Source organism: Chamaea fasciata, unplaced genomic scaffold (assembly GCF_029207755.1).
Source record: "Chamaea fasciata isolate MVZ Bird 193981 ecotype frontalis unplaced genomic scaffold, bChaFas1.0.hap1 SCAF_14, whole genome shotgun sequence".
Lineage (NCBI taxonomy): Eukaryota > Metazoa > Chordata > Aves > Passeriformes > Sylviidae > Chamaea > Chamaea fasciata.
Window position 1 is genome coordinate 12,253,073 of NW_027094099.1, and position 18,256 is coordinate 12,271,328.

Sequence of the window (18,256 nt, forward strand, 5' to 3'; positions counted from 1 at the left end):
ACAAGCTTCATTTGCCTTTAAAATCCTCCCTGAACCAGAAGCATGAATCCTAACATCGATGGGTTTAACTTGTTTACCCCAGGGAAGTGAAGCACCTCTTTACCTGCTTGCAGGCTTGCCTGGAGGCAGCCCTGTTAATCCTCTGGCTAACAAATCAGGAATCCTGACTGGTTAATCCTAACAGGGCCACCATGTTGAGCAAAAGGCACAATAGCCCAGGAGGTAGTTAAAATGACTTGGAGAGATGCTCAGAACAGAAGAAAGCTGCTAGAAAAGCTGGACTGTACTTAATGAGTTTCATTTTAGGTCATCTTTAATGGTATGTTTATGGTATTTAAGAGCATTAGAGTTAAAAAAGAAATTCTGTTAGTCCCTATCTTAGAGCATCTGGGCCTTTGCACTGTTCCACATATGTCATCATACAAACACTAGCTTTAAAGCCTACACTTTAACATATTCTAGAGTTTTCCTCTATTTCTTCTGCAATGCATAAATCCAACAAAGACATATCTGAACTCTCTTTGGGAATTTTATCCCTTTGTAATTTTAGCTTGACTGCAAACAGCAAGGACTGTGTTACACACAGCTCAAGTCTCATTTATCTGTCTGCTTAAGAAAAGTAATAATAGTAATCTAAGAAAGCTTAATTATTCACCCAGTCTTTCATTCAATGTTATTGTAGCCTGGTAATTTTTGTTAAATGGCAAGTTAAGGGGACCTCAGCTGAACACAATACATTAACTTACACCAGCAGCATAGAACAATTCGCCCCAGAACAGACATTCCCACAAGGCAAGATTTTATCAAAATAAATACTGACATTATTTCTCCTGTTCCCCAGCATCAACAGAAGTACTATTAGATGCACTTCACTCTGGGACCAACTAGCACATTGCTGTGACCTTATCTTTTTCTAAATGTTAGAAACTTAGGCAATGCTAAAGAAACCACTTGGATTCACATGTTTGTATTACATGCTTGTCAGCAACCTAAAATTCAAATTCCAAAAAAAGAAACTTCAGGATGCACAACTGTGACAGCAATTCAATGAAATCCCTCTCAGCATCCATTCTAAGCTGCTTTCCTTCCAAACTTATATTTTCAAATCAAAATGCTTTAAAACTGGAAACACTACAATCCCTATGATTTGCAGTTAAAGGACAAGACAGAAGGAACTCTTAAGGAAATAAGGCTGACCCTGCCAGAGAGTTATAAATAGGGATGGCGATTTAGAACTGCAACTACTGGTGATGTTCTTAGTTTAGAAACGAGCGTAGAAAGAAAAGGACAGAGGACACAGCTGAGTAATCTAAACACCTGATATACACTGATCCTTGAAAAACATACTGTAAAACACAGATGCATCCCTAAATTCAAAACTTTTGGTTGAGAAACCTCTTATCTTCTCATAAAGAGAATGAGCTTATAGAGGTGGAAATTAGAAGCAGCACAAAATTATCCAGATGAGTAAGAAGGGAGACATGCCTCTGAAAACTTGCTGGGAAAAGTCTTTTCACAGGCCCAAGCACCTCACAGTGCCAGGGTCAATAAAGTAAAGTACTCCCTCTGCCGCCCAGTGAAAAGCGTGTAGATGCATTGTCAAAACTGAGACGAGAGCACTCAGCTCCAGAACACAAACTTCCTCACAGGCATCAGAGTGTATCTCTAGAATGTATATTTTCAAGAGTAAACATGTTTCTAATTGACACCTCAAATGTTAGTAAAAGTGGTAAAAAATGGAATTAAAAGCTTTTCTCCCAATTTATTAACCAAGGAGATGTCCTTACTGAGCACAGAGGCTGACTTATGACTCATATTCCATCCTACAGAAAGGAACAGGTCAGGTTTAGAAAAGTATCTCAGAAGCAAATCTTTGATACCAGAGACACAGTTGAAGAACTAATATTTAGAATGTTTAAGTGGAATTACAAGTTGTATCTGTAAAGAACACACACTTCTATGTTTAGACTAGTCCACAGAAAAATAATCCTCCCCACTAAAACCTAAACTGTCTAAGCAGAAGGCAGAATACTTACTGACTTACCTTTAAATATATTTTATAATGCTTATAGGTTACCAGTCTGAGTACATTTTGTATACTATCTGACATTTTTTCATTTCCTAAGAAATATTATTGAATTTTTTTTAGTCTTAAGCTCTGAAAGTCTGCACCCAGAAAACATGAAAAAAGTGAAAAGAAACTTTACATTGCACCAGCGAGAAGGATTTTAGGGCAATATAGTTAACCCACTCAACTACTGTCCTTTAAGCAAACACAGCCTGTGGTTTGGTAATTTAATACTTGATAAAGTAAATTTCAGTAGTTCAAAATTTTACACCACTACAGCTCATAGGTGAAAGGTCCTTTTATAGGTGTTTCCTGTTTATAAAAGATACTGATCCTGTTCTTGCAATGGCTATGTCAAACACCCTCTATCACAAATATGCTCATAAACTTCTAATATGTGCTGTAAATGGTTACTCTGAGAAGTAACAGACACTCTAAACACTATTCAGATGTAATAGCCATGGCCTAGAGACAGAACAGGATGTCGATTTATGATGTGCATTTCCAACACCAATTAACACACTTGTTTATGGCAGACACTGACATCACCAATTAAACATAAGTTTTCAGCTTGACTTGCTGTTTAAGAAAAGAAACTTTACCCTTATTTTGCATTCTGATTTCACAGAATATTTGGGTTTGAGGATCAGCCATGTCTTGAACTGGAGTGTATTAAGAACAGTCAAAGTCTAAAAAACATTATTCATAAGTTCTGTCACTGAAAACCAGGCACCAACCTTGCAACCCTTCTGTCTCGGGTACTGTTTTGTCCACAGCCGTACTATCCGCTTGGGATGATGCTACAGATTCTGTTAAAAGTGACTGACTTGACACCGGGCTGAGGGGCAAAAGAAGAAAGTTATGATTTTTATGATGCATTTCCACATTCTTTTCCTGTAAGAGATATGTTAGGGCACCTCTTGATGTAAAGGTATCCCAGAACTTTTCACTCTGAAGTTGTTTCTGTAACCACTTAAAACTGCCACAATCTGAACTGACACGAAAGGTAAACATAGTTTCTAATTTATACTGAATGCAACAAAACAGTTCCACTATAAAAAAAGGAAAAAATATTTTGGGTGGTTTGGCATACCATCATTCCACACAGAAGCAACAATGCAACATTCAGAATACAAGGATCTTTATAACACAAGTTAGCGAGATAATTGTAGAGGAGATAGTTTCAGTGTTCTGGTGATACGAACAAGAAAATTGCAGCGTGTCAATGTTTCCAGTAATAAAGCTGCAGCAGCTTCACACCGAACCCCTTGGATTTTCACAGTGTAAAGTGGTGCAGGCCAAACTTCCCAACCCTTTAGCCATACTGCTAAACCACAGCATGGCTGAACACTCACCAATAAACACCCTGAACAGTTGAGAGAGAGCAATTCAACACTAGCCATCACTCCCAGCCAAGCTGCTCATCCAGCAGCTCTCCTATGGAACAAGACAGAGCTCAAGTCCCAAGCAAGAGGTAGCACTACCTCATTTGCATTTTTTCTTCTTCCTTTCCACTGAGGGATTCACTCTGAAGATAAAAACCAGGTTATCCAGCAGCCCATGAACCAGCACTCCATGGCACAACCACAGCACTGGAGTTGCAATTTTAATTGCCAAGAACTGCATGTAGGTCTTGAACTGCCCATCTGGCCACCTACAAAAGGGCATTGTCAATTAATTTTATCTGTCCTCAGAGTATCATACGTCTGAGGTATTTCCAGAGACTGGAGTTGAATTCCTGCTTCTTTATTTTGAAAACAAAAAAAACCAAGCAAGTGACACTGATTTTTTTGAAGTACAAGTCCAAGAGCAACCATCCACTCATTTCTCCTGCAGCCAGTAATCAAGTCAGTGATCAGTGAGGTACTTCTACTCTTTCATGGTTTTATTGAAGTTGTGAGAGAACAAAGGCAAGGCACTGTAATTGGTTCACATCTGTGCATTGACCTGGATGAACTTTTTTTTTTTACACACACCAGAAGAGCTGTTTCAGGGTAAGATATGTATTTTCTACCCCAACTAGAAACCTCAGAATGGAAAGACTAAATATAGCATCAAGCATGGCACCTAGCTCTCAGTTCATATGCAGGATCCAAGCATGAGATAACACCTCCTATAAAAAGCTAGAGAGCAGAAAACAGCCTGAGCAGAATCAGACAGCAGTGACTGATGAAACTGCCCTCAGCCTGAGTTCTACTACGTTCATTTTGTTAAATAAAAGTTGAAATGAGTATTACTGCACGTTTAGCTTCCATAGGATATAACACACTAACACTTTTCACTCAAAAAATTTCCAAAGCACTTAAGTTGCTGTTGGTTGTGTCACTCTAAACTGAAATGGAGTCACTAAATATAAACAAATATTTAGCTTTTACAAATGGAGAACACTTAGTAAGTCTGAGTGATTTACAAGAGGACATTATGTGTCCTTGAATAATCCAGATGGAAATTACTTGTTTAATAAGAGATCAGTTCAGTGGCACAACTTGTACCAAGACTCGTGTCTTTACCCTGTTCTAGTACTCTCCACTCCTTCCAAAGCAAGGCTTGTTAACACATTATCATACATTTATTTATGAGAGCTCTAGTAAACAGCTCCCTGCCATTTCACAAAATCCTCAAATTTCTAGGATGAAAAGAGTTCTCCTTTTGTAAATGTACAACTTCAAGTTGTGGAAGCAGAACAGCCAGACAAATCTCTGCAGAACAGAAGCTGACACCTTCTATTTGAGGCTAAATTCTAAAGGCAAATTTCCATTTGAATGCCAGATGAAGCACAGAGATCTGCTAGCATTCACCCTGAGATCCCATGCTTTAAAGTTAGCACTGAAATCTTACACCTTTTCCTAATCCCGCTTCCAGCATTTAATTAGGCAGGATCAGGACACTTCATTTAATCATTCTGACACAGATTTTTCTGTAAAGACACAGGGCAGACAGAAGCACCTTACCTTGGCTGCATAGATGGAGTCGATGTAGAATCTAAAGTGGACTGAGCTTCCTGGGCACTGCCCTCTGTGCACTGGACCGGTAAGGACTCGGTGATACTACTGACAGAGGCTGCTGCAAGACACACACCCAGGGAAAATGTGTTATGCTGCTTCCTGGGATTACAAAAGTTACACAGCACATTTACTCTTCAACCCCTAAAACACCAGCCAGGAAAGTAATTGAATCTCTGCCTACACCACAATGAAACATAATTTTACAAAAAAAAAAATTATGTTTGGCCGTATTTTCATCTCGTTCCAGTCCCAAGCCCCCAGAACTTACAGTGCAGAAAATTTTGAAGCTGGAGTTGTAAAACAGTTACTATTTTTTGCTAATTAAAGCATCTCCAAGAAGCTTTCACAGCATGAACTGCTGACATGAGAAGCTGGTGTTTTGTTTAAAAAACCAAGATGGATCTGTGAGAACACCAGTATAGCATCCTAATGCCAACTCCAGATGCATTTTGAAGTTGTAAAACTCAGATCCCTAGATTCAATAGAAACTATTGCTTCAGTTCAAAAGGAAAGACAACAGTAAACGGCACTGGGCCAAAAAGAACAGAAAGTATGTGAAGTTAAGCAGAAACTATTGTTGCCTTTTCCTATCCTGGAAATGAAATTCAAGATAATTTTAGTAAGGAGGTAATATAACAGCAGATCTTTATTTGAAGGCCTTCAGGGGCACTTTTGGAAAGATGTACACAAAAGCCCCTGAAGGCCTTCAAAAGCAAAAGGCACCACTATCAAGTGTTTACAGGTTAATCCTTCCGCACGAGGCCACAGAGATGAAATACCTGTACTTAAAATGCCTTTCACAAACATTCCCCAAGCTCAATCCTCTCTGTCAGTAATTTCAGCTATAATACGTTGGTGCAGTGTTTTTTTTGCATTTTCATAATTTCAAATCAGGAACACTCAAACAAATACAAAAGGTATTAGCAAGATTCTATTTCTGAGCAGATTAGTGGCAACCCAATTCCATTATGAGCGTTCCATCCAAGCTCATTCCATAAGGCAAGATGCTGGAACGAAATGGTTTGCACTACTGCTCCAGCAACCAGTATCTGGACACGGTCAGGAAGCAGCTGCTGTCCCTTTGTGTCAAGGTGAGCTGTTCATGCACACACGTGTGTTGGGGTTACTTACCAGGAGGGCTAATTCTACCATTACTGTTCTGCCTTTGCAGGTGTTCTTTGTAGCACACTGAGCACATGCCATTGGTGCGAGGGTTCCCGTAAAACCCGCAGCCAGTGGAACACAGCATAGGCACTTGGCTACGGTTGGTTTCTTGAGCCATTCTCCCTTCTTCTATAAACCTGAAATTGATACACACAACCCAGTATTTAGAGGCCTGAGAAAACCCTTTTTTTTTTTTTACAGCTGACATTTGAAAATCTGGAATTTCCTACAGCTCAGCAAAACAACCTTCCAGAAAAAAATGCCTTGTGGGTAATTTGGTGCCCTTTCCCAACAAGGCTATAAAGTCTGCCCAATAACACAAATACAGTATTATGTAGGCTTTGCATGACCCACCCTCCCAGCCCCACCAATTTATTTTCAATATATACCCCACAAAGAAAAGTAATTTTAGCAAATATTGGAAGTATTACTGCTTCTGGCAGTCAAGTGAGGGGAGTAGGGGAGGGGGACACTTATGCTGAAACCTGAACACCTGACACAGTGCATGAGGACTGCAAAGTAAGAGACAATGGTAACTCAGGCTTACTTGCTGCATAATCCTTATAATTAACAACAGTCACATGAATTCACATGTCACTGTTTAGTCACTGCATCATTAGCGAAAGATGACACAACTGCTTACCACAAACCCCACAATATGATTTTTCACACTAAGAAAAAATCACCCTTACAGTCAAAAATATTAAGACATGTACACAACCTCCTATTTATAAATTCTGTGTGAAAATATAATAAAAATCAGAAGAGATATGAGTTAGAAGATACATGATATATGAGTTGCTGCATTATTTAACATCCTTAAATTTGGTTTTCATAAAAACTGTATCTTTCTTTCCCGTGGCTTGTATTAATCAAGTTTACAGATATTTGTGAGATATTACAAGAAAATTACAACAAATGACAATTTCCCTAAGTGTTCTGAGGCTTCTATTACCAAATGGTCTAACATGCAAATAATTTTTTACATGTCATTTCATGAGATAACATTAATTTTCCATTTTCCCCCCTCCATAAATATACAATTGCACTTTTTTTTAACCAATTTTGAGAGAAAAAGCAGCTTCTCATTAAGAAACTAGGTATATGAAAGTAACATTTATATTTAATTCAGGATCAACTTAGGTCTACCCTTTCCTGGTTAAGAAGTAAGCTGAAACATAGGTAATTTTAATTCTTGCAAGTCAAGCTAAAGATAAGCAATGCTACTGAAAAAATAAAATCATTTTTGCAAGTAACATCAGTATACATATCAAACAAAAAAAAAAAAACACAAAAGGGAAAGGGGTTTCAAGATACTTGAATACTTCACCAGTTGCCATGTTATAAAACTAGATTAAACCACAGTGAGTAGCACCACAGTAAAAAAAATATTTCCTTTTACATAAAATGTATTTGAAGCCAAACACAAACAACTTTCCCATTATTTTGTTTCCAGAGAAATCTCATCTCCTCTCACACCCACATCCACTCCATTTTGTTTTTATTTCCCCAAAACATGAAATTGATACCAAGAGCAAACCTCTGGGTTGCAAAGCCAACAGCAACACAGAAACAAGTCAAGTCTCCCGCTCACAGCAATAAGGTACTCTATGGACCAGGAAGTATTCAAGATATAAGACAAGGAAGATGTACAGGCAGGAAGACAAAATCTGATAGTATCTTTTTTAGCTTCAACCTGCAATTAAGCTTATTTCAGCTGTTGACCACACTCCCCCACCCCAACAGAGAAACACTTGCTTTCGACATACAAAGCCCCCATTGACCTCACACGACAGCTAAATTTGATTTTTGCTGAAGTACTGTACTTGTAGCTGAAAGAGCACTTTCATTCCTGCTTTTCTCCAGACAGTCTTTCAGAATGAAACTGCAAGTAGTGCATGTGGAATTTAATTCTTATGCTGGGCCCAACATCTCAGAGAAGCCATTTCAGGGGAGCACAAATGAATGTGAGTTTGCTGTGCTTTGGTAACCAGAACCGATTCAAAGCTGAAACCTTACACAAGTCACTTTTGGCATAGAGTATTTAAGATTGAAAGACTAATTAAAAACACTTTTGACTGAATATTTCAAGAGCTAATAGAGATTCAATGTCACAATACAAGTATTAATTCTTTCAACTTTAGGCAGCAGCATATTAAAGAACACTACAGGAACTTCCAGATTGTACCATGATTTTCTTTCTGTTCAGTATTAGCTTCAAGCAGCACACAGGAACTCAATAACTGCACCAGCCACTGCTAATATTCCCCAACACAAGGTTGCTGAAGGGACCAGGTGCTAACACAAACACAGAATAACAATCTCTAACATGGATGTAAAAAAAAAGTTCTGCTCCAATTCAATAAACAAACTGTGAAAGGTGCCCAAAGATGCCCAGACGTAAAACAAGAAAAGCTGGCCTGAGTTCCAGCTAAGCCAGTTCCCAAGTTCATTAACAAGTGGATCCTGTCACCAGTCAAAGCACAAGCCACTGGCATGAGGCTCCAGAATACTTCAATCTCCAAGGGAAGTGCCAGGGATTCTTCTGAAGAGTTTTAATATGGGCCACAGGAAGCGGAAGATCTTTCATTGGTTGCTAATATTCAACAAATACAATGAATAAGAGATAGGATCAACCTGATGCAATGTTATGAAGTCAAAGGAGAACATGTAACAAGAAAACAGCTTGTTGGATATGAAGGAGACAATTGGGTACAACCCCCCTCACCCACACAATTACTGCTGTGAGCTACCAAAAAAACCCACAGGAAAAGAAAGGACCATCACCAACACAAAATTTTCTGACAGTTCAGTGAGCTCAATCAGTTCACATGCAAAACCACAAGAAGTAGAAAGTCGAACACAGTAGAGCCTCTGGAATTCATGTGAAGGAGGACACATGACCAGGAGGGACAACACATGTTTTAGCAGCCTGCAAGCTCCTGGGATGGTCGAACTCATCTATTTGAACCCTAAAGCCACAGAATGCCAAACCAGTATAATAAGCTCTCCCATGCTTAGTCCTCCTTTTGAGTGCTCACATGCACCAAAATGAAACAAGGAAATGATCAAACTTTAAAAAATCAACCACTCCACCTTCTGCCAATTAGTTTCAACACAGATTGGTTTCTGAGCTCATTTGTCACATGTGTGCTGTTTGGGCAGGAGAGGGTCTAGCTGTGGACACGTGTGGAAATGCCTGTTTCAGCAGCAGAGTAGGCTTAAAGAATTAAGGGAATCACTAGCCAAAAGCAGGCATCGAAAACAGAAGGAAAGAGAGCCAAGTCTCTTGTGACCAGTTCCCAGTTCCACTGCCCTGAGCCAAGCCTCTCGTGTACACACCAGTCCCGCGGGCGGGCAGGGCCGATGACACAGCACTGCCCAGGGACTGCTGCTCCTCCTCCTGCCCCCGGCAAACAGCCCCAGCAGAGCGCCTGCACTCTGAGCAGCCAGAGACCACTGAACAGATGTTTTTGGGGGAGGGAAGAGCCTCCCATCAGCCCAGTTCTTGGCTCAGCTTCAGATGATTTTTGTTTCGAAACTGCTCACACGCAGGAAGACCCGCAGTATCACCGAGCCCAAACATCCCATAAAGCAGGAGAGGTGGGCAGTCACTGCTGAAATAGCGCTGCCAGAGGGGCGAGCCCGCTCCCACAGCTCTGGCCACTGCTGCCCCCCTGTCCCTGCCTGCAGCCACATCAGCTCAGTCATCTCGTGGAAACAACACAAATATTTGTTCTGGTGCACTGGAGAGCTTGCTGATCTGATAGAAGATCAACTCCAGAGAAATGACATACACGGCACAGGAAGTGACATGGCTAAAAATAGGACACTTTTTAGGGGCAGCGAGCCCTTGCTGAGCATCAAGCCTACTGTAAAATAAATCCCAAGTGCATACACTATCCATAATTTCAAAAATGGTCTCCCCTAGCTTGACTTCGGTATGACACTTGAAGCAGCTTCATAGCTGAAATGACAAGCACTTGGGATCAACATGACTACGTATATGTCTCCCTCAGTTTGAGGTGTCACAAAACAAATGTGGAGCTTATCAAGCTCCTGGAAATGCCTCTGGGCTCTGCCTGTTCCCCCAGAGCTGTGCCTGCAGAGCATTCACAGGGTAATGCTATGAATTCTGAAGGTTATTCTGAATGCAGAATTGATTTATCTTAAAGAAAAAAACCCAAAACAACAGAGCTCCTTACAATATTTTAAGCGCATTCCCTGCTTTGCTTTACAATACAGTTGTATAACCAGTTGCACAAGCACTAATGAGAAGGAGCAGACTAGAGGGAAGTGCAAGAGCCTTCAACAACTCCTCTCAGTGCAACCCCAGAACATCTACTTCATTGAAGAGTATGGAATAAACACACTCTTCCTGTATTAGCTAAAAATTGATAAACTTCAGTTGAAATTTCCTCTGTTTTCTTAAAGATATTTATTGCCACTAGAAGCATGGCAGCACACACCTCTGCAGGCTAAGTCCTCCTTTTCCCACAAATAAAGGTGCTTACAGTCTACCTGTTCCTGTCACTCCTGTAATACAGAACTTCATTCATTTAATAATGCCCTCTTACTGCTGCTGCAGATCCTACCTTTCCTCCCTCACCACAGCACATCCTCAGAGTAAATTCCTCTCACTACTAAGCAAAAAATATGCAAAGAACGTGCCCATAAAATGTATAGAGTTGAAGCTGTACAAACACTAAAGCAGAGCAAATCTTCTGGATATCAAGTTCTCTGGAGAAAGAGACACATCTTCTAATACTCTGTAAAGCAAGTAACAAAATACTTGTGGACATCTCTTCCTCACAGAGCAGGCACTGTGATACTGGTCTTTCTCCCCACCCCCCTTTCTTCTTTTCCTTTTAATTAAAATGTTTATATGCCACTAGTTTCAAATAACTGATACCCTAGCTTTATAGGCTTCAAATGTTAATCAGTAAGATCAGAGAGAGCAGCATTTAGCAGGATTAAACACACAAGGTTTAAGAATAATCTCTTTCACCCCCCCCCCCCCCTTGCATTCTAGACAAGGGAAAAAAAAATCTGGCACAGAAGCCAGCTTTCTCTTCATATGTCTTCCCCAAAGAAAAATGTCTCTTGAATACCAGTTACCCTCACTTCAAGTTGTGGTAAGGAGAACAAGCAGATCCTCACATCCTGCACTGCAGTCTTGTGTTCTGCAAACACTCCTGAAATCTGTGACTGGTATGGGAAGGATCCCTCCCCAAAGCTAATGCTGAGACCACCCAAACAGCATTGTGCCTCAGCAGCACAGCAGACACAGTCTGAACTCTTCCGATGCCAGCTTCAAAACTGCTGCTCAAAGAGAAAGCAGAACACTGAGAGTGAGTTACTCTTCACTGTCAAAATCAGCACACTGACAGTTTTACCTGACACTCACCTCAAATGATAAATCCAATTTCAATAAGTGAATAAAATATTCCACCCTCTATCATAATCACCTTCATAATGAAACAATTCAGGACTGACTGAAGTAGCACCAACACTAACGGTCACTTTCCCTTTGTGCTAATGAAGCAAGGAAGAAACTAAAGTGGTAGTGTGTGCTTCTTAAACATACAAAGCTTCATTCCAGGCACAAATAAGACACAAAGTTGGGCACACAAAAATACACTTCACTTTGTAGCATGTACTGGCACAGACACCCAATACCACCTGTACTACCATATGAAAAGGCATGCTGCTACAAAAAACAATAAATAGGAAATGCATTTCTCTACAGGCTTATCAAAACAAAGGGCAAATAAAAGCCCAAGAGTGAAGTTCTGTTGAATCTTGCTGCAGAAGCTCCCAAAGCACTGGCTGTGATGGAGTAGACTGGTTCATATTGGAATTTGCTGCTCAGGTGTCCTGCTGGAAGCAGGACACTACTCAGGGTATGAAGCACTAGACTCACAAATTAACAGCAAGTTACAGAACAGTCCGTTTTGGTTTTTTTTTACTCCATTGGTGTCTCCCAAAAGGCTCCAATTTACATTCACTGAGCAGTCATTTGTAGCTGCTTTAAGGCATTATCATGTCCCAGCAACTTGCTATGGAGCCAAGAAGAACTGGCAGATTTGAATAGGGGCCTCAGTCATTACAGCTCAGCCCAGCTTGCTGGTTGCAGTCAGACATGTCATTTCATTTTACAGCTCACCCTTGCTAAAGCACTGCAGCTGGTTCACATTTGCCAGCACAGCTACATGTGTAGTTACACTCTGACCCAGTTTCATCAGAATGCTTTGAGTTAAAAAAAGTGAATATGGTTAAGGACCAGCTATGCAAGCAGATCTGTAAGGGCAGCGACCTCTTTGTTCCTGTAGCAGCAGAACACACAGCTGCTGCATTTTTCAAAACACAGGAGTTCCAACTTCCTCAGCACCAAGAAAATCCATACATTTTAAAGCTTTCCACTCATTCCACTGAACCTTCAGTTTTCTTCCTGCTCAAACAAAGTTTTAAATTGCAATTTGAAGTAGGATTTATATGACTTCATACCAAAAACAAAATACTCACACTAGTGACCAAAGACTTACATAAGATGTTCTTTTAACTCACTTGACAAGTCATTTAATATCTACTATGTTCCTGTCTATTCCTGTTGAACAGCTTTTTATTTTTGTTTCAAGCACAGACTTAATTTAGGCTAAAATCAAGTCCTTCTACTAGACACTCCTTGCAGAAACTTTACAAAAAGATAGAAAGAGTTACAGAAGTATTTTCTTCACTTCCAATTTTAACAGGGAGAATGTTTAAGTTGTTCTGTACAAAAATTAAAATATAAATAAAATCTGGACTCTTAAGAAAGCTGTATCTCAGATCTAAGATGTCAGAAAGACTGAAAGAATCACACTAGTGGAAAAGAGACACACATGAGAGAGAGAGCAAACTCAGAAGAGGCAGATGGACAGAAAAGAGACAGTTCAGGTTTTAGGAAGAGGACAGAACATTAGCAACTTTTATAACTAATCTGAGCCAGAATATCATAAACCCAGGAACACCTGGTACAGACAAAGCCTCCAGTGTTAAAGCATTGCAGGCTGCTAAGTACAGCTGACTGCTCTTGTGGCTCAAGGTTACACGAGGAACAAGAGAACGTTTCACTACAACCTCTCCACTCTTGCTAAGCAAGAACAAAGATGCACAGATTGTATACTGGTATCAAGGAGATCACTGATAATAAGGACTCAGTTTTCCACGCTTGTCTACATACACTATTAATAGATGTTACTTTGAAACTGTAATTACTACTTGTGACCACACTTAACCTTTGCAAAGCACGGATTACCAGACCCACAGATTAGCTTCTGTAAAAGTGGTACCTCAGACTCTCATTCACCTCATGCAAAAGCATCTAATTGCTTGCAGTGATCACCCAAAAGCATACAAACAAAAACAAGTATAAGCAAACTTCTCATATTTCATTTCCAAACTTTCTAGTAAAGTCAACACATCAAATAAAGGGCTAGTTCCATTAACTTCATTACTCTCCCAAAGATTAATTCTAAAAAAGCCCAATAATTACCAAGTAATGTAAGAGTACATTTTATTACCTAGTAGGAAGAATCATTTTTTAATTTATTTTGGATTTCGAAGAGCACAGAAAAAAGGATTTGTGCTGGAATTGCAGAAAGCTGCCACACAGAGCTACTGGTGTGATGCTGTTTTTTTTGCAGGAATGACCAATACTTCATGGAGCATCTGCTAACTGCTAAGACACCTAAAAGATTAAGTGCAGCACTCTGTATAAAGCCTTCAACACTCCTAGTTATCATGCATTTCAATTTGAGTCTAAAGCAGCAAAATACCAAGATGCCAAGGATTGTCACTGTTTGTACATTTAAGCCTGTACAAGGGGGACTTCCCAGTTGTTCTAGACTAACACTGCAGCACCACTAGAATTAGATCCTTGTGTTATGACAGCATCCAAACTTCCTGAGATTCAAAGAAACATCATTTTTTTCCTCTGACTTGGAAAACTTAAAAACCTCTTATTCCCCAATAGCACAATACATTTGCAGGCAAGCCCAGTTCATGCAGCAGACTCCAGTCCAGAGGAACACAGAAATGCTTTCAGAAAGAGGCACAAGTCTCTGCCTCTCCAGTGGACTATCAGAAAATCTAAGCTGACAGAGCTGCCTTTTTGGAGAGGTCAACCTGAATGCAAGTGAAAACAACAAAACCAAACCCCCACACACAAAAAAAAATCACTTCTTGGGTTCAAGAGAAAAAACAGCAAACAACCCTGGGAGCTAGACACGCTTGTTTACATTGAGCCATGACAGGGAGCTTCAATGAAGACAACTAGTTAAACATTAAAAGCACTGAGAGCAACACAGTAACTATAGTTCAGTACATAGTAAAGACAATTTCTAAACGAGCTACAAAGAAAAGTGAACACAAGAAAACAGTCTATCATTTGTTTCAGGAAGCTGGTTTGGATCTGGCATCCCTGGGGGAGGCATGACTGGAGAAGCTCAAGAGGCATATCTGAGGAACACAAAGAAGACACTGGCCAGCCACCCCACTGGCCATGCCGTCCTACCCAAGCACTCTACGTCCACACACAAGCCAGAGAAGAGTGTCCTCCCCTTCAAACATGAAGTTGTATTCAGTTTAGCCTCCCCAGCTCACCCAAGATTTAGGGCAGACAGGCTGAGCAGGTCCATTTTTGGAAGATGGCTGTCTCTGAGACAAGGCTGATGCAGAAACCTTACATGAAGTCACACTTGTAACAGAACTTGTGCAGCTACTTTTAAAAGAGCATCCTTTCAGAGAGTGCTTGCTCTGGCACCTCTGCTCAAGAGGAACAAAAATTCAGAAGTTACATCCATTAGAAAAATCAAACCATGTCAGTAATTGCTCACCAGCAGCTGGCCACATCAGCTCACACAGTTTCCATCGTGTGTGGCTGAACTGGTGTTGAGCCGCACAAGTCAGATATTGCTTGAGGTGCCCTTTTCTTTCCTCTAGAGTTTGTGCTGTCTCACACCTGTATTCTGGCATTCAGATGCTGAAGGGATCCTTGAGCTGCCTTTCATATTTCTACACAGCCCCATAAATTTAAGGTTTACTTGAAATCTGTCAGATTACAGAAACACCTTCTTTTAAAATGCTCTATAAAAGGTAAGAAAGCTACTCTGAAACAGACCAGACAGGGCTGCATTCTCTTTGTCTGGTATCAGATGTTAAAGCTGGCCATTTCAGAAATCAGAGATTGTATAAAATTAGAATCAGGAGATTCTAGAATTCTCTAAATTCTTTTAAAATACCCGGCCAAAAGGGATGCAGGAGAGCAACTCCATAAACTATCTTTGGTGCTGTATTTTAAAACAGGTTTAACTTTACACACTGATGAGAAATAATCTGTAAGAAGGATTCAAACACTTACAAGATTACCCTCGTAATTACTGAAAGAATAGATATAGATTCAGTAATCGCTTCTTTTGAGCTTCAGTGAATAAGTAATCTTCTCTCAATACAGCATAAGTTTCACTTATTTTAAGCATATCAAACCCAGAAGAGATAAAAGCCGCTTTAACACAAGTTCCCAAAATAGACAGCTTCTTGTTAACAAAGCACCTGTTGCTGAGAACTGACAGTAAGCACAAAACACATTATAATTTGTTTTCATAAACAGCGCTATGTAGAATTTTAATTAGCTTATAATGCCACAGTTCTACGTGGGCCTAATGCTAAGGGAAGTCCTGCTCTAATATAAGGGTTCTTATGCGTTAATAAATAAACCATCATCATTTCTGGCTAGGGCATCTTGAATTCAGCTTAACTTCCAAGAACACTGTGATTATCATGCGTGATGTGTAGTTCTATTTAGAATTATGCACTATGTCTAATTTAAGTGTGCAAAATTATACAATACCCTTACTGTGGTTTGATGGGGAACTCAACCTAAAGCTAAAGCCTGACCAAAGAAAGAGGGTACGTAAGGACAAGTTTTCAGCAGAAGAGGTGTAAGTGCAACGTTCCCTGAGGCAAAGCTGCATTCCTCATCTCTTGCAATACACTTAAATTTAGTCAAGGGACTCAAAGGTATTACTTTGTTTTAACCTCAGTGCTATTGGTGGGGGGGGCTGTTGCTTTTTTTATCCCTTAATTATTATTTCAATCACCGGGGAAGCCACCTTACATGATCCCAGACAAATTACATGTATTATGTAGATGTCTACATACTAAAACTTATCACCCTGCACAAAGCATAGGAAAATACTACACAGGTGATCAGCAGCTGCCCTGTTGGACAACCGGTATTTATCCATCACTTTAATACACTGTCAAGTTTCACTGAAGATATGAATAGACCAACTGGTCACACTGAAGTTTTTGCATCCTTCCTTAGTTTCCTCTCAGCTGTCACTTTATGCTCCCTGAAACAATGGAACATGTAAACATCCAACTACAACCTGTACACATGCATTCAATATCCACTCATATGCAACTAATGCAATGGTTTCATGATACAGGTAATGCAATGTGGGGCTATAGACATCTCTGTCACAGCATTGCTGGGACAGAAGCTGATCTACCCTGAAGAATTCATTCTTCAAAAGCTTGGATTGGCTCTTTTATCTGGTTTATGGTGCAGCTCTGTGCCACAAGAGTCAAAGTTAACAGTGCCCTGCAAGAGGAAGGTGAACCTACCAAGCCAGTAGCAGAACTAAAATTTAAGGTATAGCTTCACTTACAGTTAAGCCAAGGAAAAAGGCACCCATCACCAGGAGGTCAGAGCATGAATTAGTAAGAATTGTCTTGTGTCTGCTTTAACTATCAAAGTGTCAAGTTTACAGATAAGGGGATAGAGAATTACCAGAAACTTGCAATGAGACACGCTCCTTTCTGAAGGTTTCCAAAAGTACACCACTTGCTCAGATGGAGAGGTCACTGCTTAAGAAAAGCTTAAAAAAATACTGGAAGCAACTTGATTGAGGACAACTGGCATTTCTTCCCCCACTGCCATCATGGAATAGAAAATAGTTTTTTACACTTCTTCCCTAACCCCTTACAGAACAGACTGCACATATTTCAGTTTCTCAACTGAGGAGAAAGCCAGAGCTGACAGCTCTCGAGTAAGTCTGCATTGCAAACTCTGCTTTAATCACCAGGGCATCCTTTTAACCTACAAATACTCCAGTTACAACTCTGTGAACTGCCCTCCTGATAACCAAGTCTGCTATTCATTCTGTTTCCAGACAAGATTCCGCTATGTGAGCACACATTTCTAGTACAATGTCTCCCCCACTCACTGTCCAGAACACTTAGATCAGCAAGTTAAGAACACAATCACCTAAAAATAGCATGGCTGGATGCCACTGTCTCCCCACTTATTACTATGCTACCTTTGTACAGAGTTTTTTCCTACAATTCTACATAGAAAAATAAAGCTATAAATGGCTTTACAGGAGGGACTTGTAACCAAAAAGGCCAAGCTGTTAAGCAGTGCCATAGGATTTCCCCTTTTTCCTCAAGCCACATAAACAGAAATTTACATTTTTAGAAGCATTTTGAACAATAACTCAAGTAGATCCAATGTCTCTTTTTATCCTCTTGCCACAGTGATTGTATTCTGTCAGAGAACAGATTGACACATGACAAAATAACAGCACTTTCTAGAGAAAGAAAGGTTCATGATATAAAGGAAAAATAGACAAACATAGTAAAATTCAGACCAGATCCCAAACTATTTCACTTGGCATATTAAAGCCAGTATCACACTTCAGAATGGGTAAAAAAAAAAGGGGGGGGGGAATCTGCTTACAGGATATTGAGCTTCAACTGTCAACAAGGTGTGGCTTTCTATCATGATGCTCATTCCCTTCCGTTCACAAACTATGGCCAACAGGGCTTCCATCAGGAAAGAATGGAAAAAAGAACGAAGTCTTTTCCTTTTTAATACTGTACCAAGTCAGAAACAGGAGAGTTATCAGGAAGAACAAAGCCCTTGAGCTTGGCCTAAAGATGCAGTCCCAGCTTCAGCAGCTTCAGCTACACTGAT

The 18,256-nt window shown here is 40.1% G+C and overlaps 1 protein-coding gene across 4 annotated transcripts in view; it reads right to left on the minus strand.

Annotated features, from left to right (window-relative positions):
• ZFAND6 (zinc finger AN1-type containing 6) overlaps positions 1-18,256 on the minus strand; it is a 36,357-nt gene that overhangs the window by 5,157 nt on the left and 12,944 nt on the right. For 3 of the 4 annotated variants that reach the window (XM_066195964.1, XM_066195962.1, XM_066195963.1), the window contains 3 exons: positions 6,205-6,374; positions 5,020-5,131; positions 2,806-2,906 (listed from right to left, as the gene is read on the minus strand). In XM_066195964.1, coding sequence (XP_066052061.1) covers positions 2,806-2,906; positions 5,020-5,131; positions 6,205-6,355 — 364 coding nt within the window. In that variant the 5' untranslated portion in view covers positions 6,356-6,374. Of the gene's footprint in view, positions 1-2,805; positions 2,907-5,019; positions 5,132-6,204; positions 6,578-18,256 lie in introns of those variants that run through there. The other variant, XM_066195961.1, reaches the window with a different exon arrangement.